The sequence below is a fragment of the Aplysia californica genome, unplaced genomic scaffold, assembly GCF_000002075.1.
Source record: "Aplysia californica isolate F4 #8 unplaced genomic scaffold, AplCal3.0 scaffold00084, whole genome shotgun sequence".
Lineage (NCBI taxonomy): Eukaryota > Metazoa > Mollusca > Gastropoda > Aplysiida > Aplysiidae > Aplysia > Aplysia californica.
The window spans coordinates 1502379-1510905 of NW_004797354.1; the positions used below are offsets into that span (position 1 = coordinate 1502379).

The 8527-nt window shown below is 39.3% G+C and overlaps 1 protein-coding gene across 1 annotated transcript in view; it reads left to right on the forward strand.

The window, feature by feature from the left end:
- The first annotated feature begins 3211 nt into the window (after window positions 1-3211).
- LOC118477403 overlaps window positions 3212-8527 on the forward strand; it is an 8819-nt gene continuing 3503 nt past the window's right edge. Inside the window, exons 1-2 of the mRNA XM_035968805.1 lie at window positions 3212-3824; window positions 6205-6343. Of these exons, the coding sequence (XP_035824698.1) occupies window positions 3717-3824; window positions 6205-6343 (247 nt within the window). The 5' untranslated portion in view covers window positions 3212-3716. The remainder of the gene's footprint in view (window positions 3825-6204; window positions 6344-8527) is intronic.

Here is an 8527-nt window from a genome sequence, read left to right on the forward strand (position 1 = left end):
GGGCTTTTCCATCATCATACATCACTTTCATCTGCCTTACCCTCTTCTTCCTCATTCTTCGCCACTTTCGAAATCTTGCAAATGTGCTAATCATCAAGGCGAGAAGTCTTCCCCCAAATCGTTGTCGCTTGATGATATATCGGGAAGAGAAATTGAAGACACGTGAGACACCAGAATTAGATATTTCTGTGTCATGCTTTGACACATCAGGTCTTCCACTGGTTACTTGTTAAACGCCCCGAAAAAGTTCGCCAGTGGTCACATTTGACCAAACTCACCCAACTTAAAAAAATACTGGAGAGCTCCAGGAGCTAGATTCTTGTTCTGCCCTGTTGGTCCCAACAAGTTCTCTTGATGTTACGTTGCAGTCTGACGTCCATGTATTTCCAGTTGACCATGTTGTCAAAGCTAACGTCTCTCTAGCTCCAATTGTTGGCTCTATGAATCTTTAGCATCTTCTAGTGACACAGCGGTGATAACGGCCAATGCGATTTTGAATCAACAGAATTTTACGCACCAGCTTGATCCTGTTATCTTATTCAGCGATGCAGTGTGTCTTCCAGGCCTTTTGGCAATATTTTCTGTTGTTTCACACGAACATTCTGTTACATGCAGTACAAATTCTGTTGTAAAGAAGGAACGATTTGGAAACAGTTGAAGAATTCGAGTGCAAAGAATGAAAGTAATTTGAGCTAGACTTTATTTGTAAACATGGGGAGGAAATGTTCTGTGTACAATTGTAAATTTAGATATCGAAATCAGCCTGGTGTTCAGAAGGTGTCAGTCTGCAAATTTCCTAAAGACATTGAGAAACGCAAAACCTTGGTGGCGAGTCTGCCTTAATAAATTAAAGGTAAAGGATATCACCTATTTTATAGGTGTCTGCGCCTTGCATTGGCCTGAAAATGTACAAATGGAACATACAACTGGAAGAGGCCTTCATCCAACAATTTTCCAAGTGCCGAAATCGTGTGTCCCCAGATAATCCTGAAGTAAGCCCTGACCAACTACGAAGGCCACGTCTGCATCTTGTGTTATGGACATTGATGAAATAGAAGCCTTTAACGAAAAATGTCACACATATAATAAGCATAGTAAGGAGTCTTAAAAACCGCAATCAAATTTGAGAAAAAGGTTTCGTTTCCATGGATACGGCGACCATATTGGATTTTGTTGACATGTCTTAAGTAATGAATACCGCACTTACTGCTCATGGAAATTAAATGTGTTTTTTTTTTTTTTGCATGCATGTTAACAAACATTATATTTTTAAAAAATTGTCTGTTGTTTTTTCCTAAACGAATTTTTTTTTTTTTTGATTTAATAAATTTTTTTCTGAGATAGCATTCAAGTTTGCCAAAAATCCGTGAAAATTCACACTCATGGCACCACAAACAAAAAGCTATTCCAAATATTAAAAAATTCAACAGGCGATATAACATCTTTTCTTCATTCTGTGAAAATTTCATGAAGATTGAACTGCAGTTCTGTCAAGCACTGGTGGCAATGAATGTGACTGACACATGCTATTTTTCAGAGAAGCTAAGATAGCACTTGAGCGGTGTGAGGATTTGGCCACTGCTTGCCGACAGGACAAGAGATCCTTGATCCCACCTGCTGGGCCTAAGGAAGCTCCCCTCCTACTTCCCGTATATGCCCCTGTCTCAGATGGAATATTTTTCTCGCTTCCTTGTGATTTCGTTTTAGACAAGCATTAAAAGCATAGCCAACTTGTAGATGTCTAACTTTCTGACTGTCAGTATTAAAAGGAACACCCCTCCTCTAAAAAAGAAAAAAAAACAACAGATTAATGGCTTTTTTGTGAGTACATAAGAATGATATGATTGTACAGTATTCCTCCCACACGCGTCAGCTCACATACTCCCAAAGTACGTACACTGTAGATCTTTACCCGAGCATAACGCACCGACAATAATGAAGTATTCGAAAAACAATTATTTTTATTCCTTATTAACAAGTACATTGGATTAATTTGTAGGTAACACTGTAATTCAATGTGCAACATGTACGGTTACCTTGCTATGAATACTATAGCACAGTACGTCCGCAATTGCCAATAAAACTGGGTAGTTTGACACGAAAACGGTTATTTAATTACTGTGCATAATGCGTGATTGTTAAATGTCTAGACTTGACGATGGCGCAAAGCGTAAATTGTCATGCAAGCTTGCCGCAAAATGAAATCGCTGGACGGTCAATGGGAACGTCCTCTGAGGTATATTTTAGATAAAGAGAAGCACAACAGCCAGAGGTGGGCTCTTGGTCGTGCGCAAAATGCATGAGGTCAAATCCGGAAAGAAGAGTTATTTAATCGAGTGTCCATGGTTTTAATGCTCTGACTTTGTTTCTAGTTCTGCCAGTGTGGTCTAATCAGCCCGCCTTCTGCATTATTTAAATTGTGTCAATGAGACCGTGAAACATCTGCGCCTGGAATTATGTTTTCAAAGATGCATGACAACGGGCCGTCAGAACAAAGCAAAAACAAGGTGGAGAAACATAAACAAATGAGGGGACAGAAATATTGTGTAGAACTTACCAATGGCGTCCTCTTTTTATGTTTTCAAAGTAAAATTTTATAATCCCCCACCTCCTTTCAGGGTCAACCTTGGGTAGTGAGATACACCATCCCAGCACACAGCATACTTGTTACATTTTGAGATACCATCTGACGACAAGCTTCTCTGAGTTTTGTAAGGAAATAACATCAGTTGGGTATCTAAAACTATTCAGCTTATTAGATGGCATAAAACACATCCAATTCCCAACTGAGCAAGATATTTCATCTATCATCAGAATCTCTGGGGACATTAGATATAATATAAGTAAAATCTGCGGGTTCAAGGGCTCGTTGCTAAGCCGTATGAGTCCCCGCTAGAGCAGACAATAATAATAATTATTATCATTATTACGTGTATCTTATTACATTATTATTATATTGTTGTTATTATTATTATTACAATTATCTAATTTTTATTGTTATTATTATTATTACGATTATTATTATGATTATTATGATTATTATGATTATTATTATTATTATTATTATTATTATTATTATTATTATTATTATTATTATTATTATTATTATTTAATCTTTTATTTTTTAATTTTCTTTTTTTTTTCCCTACTTTATTTAATGTGTAATATAATTCTGGGCCATCTCTTTCCACCCCCAACTCCACAGAAGTTCACTCTAAACTCGTTTCCCACGATGCCTTGAGAGCGACAGGTGGCCGCAGTTGTTTATGAAGTGTTCGATCCTCGTCAATAACTCACACGTGGCTGTTGGTGGATTTATAAACAGGACGCTTACGACAACCACTGTGTTCAGATGGTTGAAATTCATTCGTTTTTATTTCCCTGGGTATAGTGCATTGCCCGTACTTCGTTTTTGAATCACCCGACACGTAAACAAAGACTCAATACAACGCCGATAACAGCAGCGGGCGTTACTAGAGAAGTACACAAGAGCAGTAACAGAAGCAACTAACGTTGTATGGGAAACGCGAGCAAAACTATGTGAGTTAAGACATACTTTTTATACAGTCTGGCAGCTACACAAACGGCGCAACGGAAGAATAAGATTGAGAACGAGAAAAAGAGGAACAATAGAAACAAAATAAAGAACAATATATAGAACAAGAGCAGGAACCAGACAAGCGAGGCAGAGACTGGCTGGCTTAATTAACCTCAGAATGTCTGCCAATTTGAAGCAGTTGTGCAAAACTCTTCAGAAACCGAAAGTTCAAAAATGGATGACGTACATTGGCCTGTTCTTGATAAACTTACCAGGAGGTGTTGCTGTGAGTAAATTTACTGACTGTCGTTAGGGCGCCTGTCATGTTGTTGTTGTTGTTGGTGGTGGTGGTGTCATTATTGTTGTTGTTGTTTTTGTTGTTTTTGTTGTTGTTGTTGCTGTAGACGTTGTCGGTGGTTGTTGTAATGGAGTTTCTGTTATTGTTTACCCTGTTCTATTGGTGTTGTCGTTATGCCTTCGATGTCGTCGTCATTGTTGTTGTTGTTGTTGTTGTTGTTGTTGTTGATTATATTGTTATTGTTGTTGTTGGTGGTTGTGGTGGTAGTATAAATGTGATGTCGTTATTGGTGGTGGTGGTGTTACTGTTTCTGTTGTTGTCGTGGAACTGGTGGTGGCTGTGGTAAGGAAATTACTGGTTGAAGTTTGCTTGTTATTGTTGCTGTTGCTGATGTTGTTGTTGCCGTTGGGTTCTTGTTGTTCTTGTTGTTGTTATTGATGTGGGGTTTTTTTGTTTCTTTAATGGGCGTGGCGAACTCCACGAAGAAATCTTCGAGAGAGAGCGAGGCTCTTTTTCGGTTCCATTGTCAATATGCTTAGCAGCACCTCCAATCTTCCAAATAAATCCATTCGAATTGCCATTGTTCCTGGACATTCAAACATATGTTTGACATCCTGCTTTTCATCGCCGCATTTTCGGCAACATGGGCTGAGCTCTTCATTTACAAAGTTCTTATACCATCTTAAACCCCTACGATGGTCCGACCGCAGTCTCGCTAGCTCAACCTGGTCAAAGCGACATGTGATAGATTTTTGTTCCCGCTTATAGGAATACCCAGAATACACATGTTCCAGGTGCTGGCACTTAGTTCTACATGGTGGGTCTCTGATTTCCCTCTTGTTCATTGGAAAGACTCCTCTGTATGTTGTTGGTCGTCTGTCTCCCTCAATCTCTCTGGCTTCATTAGCAGCTTGGTCTGCTGCCTCATTTCCTTCTATTCCAACATGGCTTGGAATCCACTGGATTTTTATTGTGGTTCTGGCTTCACTGAACTTGCAGTGCAAATCATTCATGTCCGAGCTGTTGCCCAGCAGCCCCTTACAGAGAGACTGACTGTCAGTCAAGATCAGCACATTGGTGCTACTGTGGCAATTGTCAGCAATCCATTGTGCAGCAGACATCATTGCCTGGCATTCCTCGTCATAAGAGGATGTATGGAATGCGCCTTTAGTTTTAATCATTTCTGTTCGTGGTGGTTCATCATTCATTATCACCACCTTCGCGGTATCCTGGGACAGCCGATCCATCGGTGAAAATTGTCACATCCGCACCAACCTCTTTGATCACATCCTCAGCTGCTTCACGTGCCTTTACAGGATCATCACCTTTTCCTTTTACTCCTCTCAGTTCTGTCCGAATTTCGATTTCGCCATGGGACTCCCATGGACTAGCTCTCACCAGATTGATCGGCCATCGATTCTCTGCTTCATGGAGGAGGTGGTCTGCTAGATCGGTGCCCATCCGAAACCAACTTTTCCTGCGGTTTTTAGGCTTGGCTGCTTGATCAAGGGCTTTCTTTCTAGGATGGTTGTCTGGTAATCTCTTAGCCATCTCTATAGCCTTGAGGCACTTTATGTTGATGAGGATGATGGTAGTGGAGGTGTATCTCTTGTTGTTGTTGTTAGACTTGTTGGTGATGTTGTTGTTGTTTTTGTTTTTGGTCGTGGAGTTACTGTTGTTATTAACGTTGGTCATGTCGTTATTATAATAGTTGTATGGATCAACAGCAAGCTTTATTCCTTTTACCTTCTACATTATTACCCCAGCAGACCTTCCCGGGAAGCATACAGTGCAAACTACCATTGTAAAAGAGCTAAATAAAACACTAACATAATGACAAGATCTTTCGCTGTCCATGGCCGAGTATGCATTCCCATCTGGGAGAAGTGAGTTAAACTCGTGAAAAGTGTCTTTCCTACCAACACAACGTCGGGCCTGAGGCTAGAACCCCCGAACCCACAATCTTCCCATTACGAGTCCGGTACCCTAACCACAAGAGAATAAAAACAAACAAACAAACAAACAAGCAGACAAACAAGCCAGAATGTTCTTGTGATTGCTGTTGCTGTTGCTGTTGTTGTTGTTGTTGTTGTTGTTGTTGTTGTTGTTGTTGTTGTTAATGTTGTTGTTGTTGTTATTGTTGTTGTTGGTGGTGGTGGTGGTGGTGGTGGCGGCGGTAGCGGTTATAGTGGTAAGAGTGATTATGGCGGTGGTGCGTTATTTCTTCTCCTTTAATTTTACCTTGCTGTTGTTGTTGTTGTTGTTGTTGTTATTGTGATAATTCCGTGAGAGTGAACGGTCTAGGTTCTCATAAATACAAGTCTATGCTCTTTGTTCAACCTCAGACTGATGTTCCCAATGTTCACAGATATACTACGGCAATCTCCTGACTTACACAGCGTCCTACCTACGACTCCGGGTCTCAGAGGACGTCACTCATTACATCCCCGTGATGATAACTGTCTGGGCGTTGCTCTTTTCTGTAGCCCTGATATTCTCCAAGAAAGGTGGCTGAGTGATTTTCATAGATAGATAGATAGATAGATAGATAGATAGATAGATAGATAGATAGATAGATAGACTAACCCAGTCTGATGACAAAAAGCTGGGTGCCTATAAATAAGGATTTATTTTTTACACCAATTACATCAAAATGATATAATTGCTAAACTATTGAGAACATAAATCAACGTATTCGAAAGGTACCACGTTTTCAAAATTTCAACCAAACTTGGGTAAAACGCAAAACTTCATTTCTTAAGCATTCAGCGACCTGTTCTGGTTATACAAGGGAGGGTCGGTAAAACCTTGACCGTCAGTCACATCAGATGTATTTGTTGCACCGTGCTGAGAAAGCTTAGGAGATGTTATGGAAGGAGAAAATTTGTTATGCTGTTGATGGGGTGTAGTTTCTGTAGGATGGACTGACGCCCCCACACGTCATGAGTGGCCCTTGCAAGGTTACAAGAAAGATTGTGGGAACGAAAGTTCACAAGTAATGAATGGTCACCGTATTCCCTCGACTAAAACACCCTCAATTATTTCACTTGGGATTCTTTATAAACATTCTTTGCGGGGGAAAAAGCAACAAACAATTAAACAGTTGGAAATAATGTTGAACAGAGAATATGCCGCAGGGTTATTCAGAATTTCCAATGATGTACACCAGATTATAAAGAGAGAATTGGTCAACACCAGGAGAATACAATTTAAATCACTTCCCTGAGTTAATGACAATGACAATGAAGATGACAATATTTATTCATCTCGCAGAGAGAAATTTGTCGTTACAAAGGTAAGGTGCACTCACGCATACGCAGAACGGGACTGGACATTAGTAAAAACAAATGTCTCACATGCTGGGACAACTCTCTCTCTCTCTCACTCTCTCTCTCTCTCTCTCTCTCTCTCTCTCTCTCTCTCTCTATCTCTATCTCTATCTCTATCTCTCTCTCTCTCTCTCTCTCTCTCTCTCTCTCTCTCTCTCTCTCTCTCTCTCTCTCTCTCTCTCTCTCTCTCTGAATCATTTGTAGCACTGTGGGTTCAGTAACCTCACTGCAGTTGGTACAAATAAATTTCTATATCTGTCTGTTCTTGCTTTTTTGGAAATGTATCGTTTGCTGCAGGGACGATAGTTGAAATTCCGATGCCAGTGGGTACCCATGGTCACTAAGCATCATTTCCGCCTTTTTTAGAACGTTTGTCTTGTGCAGATATTCAAAGTTACTTAGGTCTCTACCAATAGTTCTTGATGCCTTCCTGATCTTTGCTACCATATTATTTGATTGCCAATTTCATATAAATGTGTGCTTCACATCATACAGCCTATTAATTGTTGGTTAAAATGTTGCAAAGTTTCGAGCTTCTTACAGTTTTGGTTGAAATTTGAAAATACTTTTTTTTTTCTTCATAGCAATGAGTTCACATCATCGCTTTAGTTGATTTTTAAAATCAAAGTTTGGTTAAATTTGGTCCCATAACAGCCTAGTTATTGACTTTTATACAGGTCCTCTTACTTCAGACACCCAGCACTTCCTGGGTGTTTCTTATTATGTCATTTTCCTTGATCATCTGTCCGTCTGTCTGTTTGTATGTCTGTCTGTCTCTCCCCTTTCGCTCTATCTATCTATCTATCTATCTATCTATCTATCTATCTATCTATCTATCTATCTATCTATCTATCTATCTATCTATCTGTCTGTCTGTCTATCTGTCTGTCTCTCTCAGACTCTCTCTCTCTCTGTCTCTCTCTCTCTCTCTCTCTCTCTCTCTCTCCCTCTCTCTCCCTCCCAATTGCTCCTTTTGTCTTACTCTCTGTCTCTGTCTCTGTCTCTATCTCTCTTTCGATCTATCTATCTATCTATCTATCTATCTATCTATCTATCTATCTATCTATCTATCTATCTATCTATCTATCTATCTATCTATCTATCCATTTATCTATCTATCTATCTATCTATCTATCTATCTATCTATCTATCTATCTATCTATCTATCTATCTATCTATCTATCTATCTATCTATCTATCTATCTATCTATCTATCTATCTATCTCTCACTCTTTCTTTCCCACGTCTCTCTCTGTCTATCTTTTTCTTTGTCTGATCTTATTCTGTGACTATAATGTTTCTCCCTTTCTCCATATATACGAGTATATATATATATATATATATATATATATATATATATAT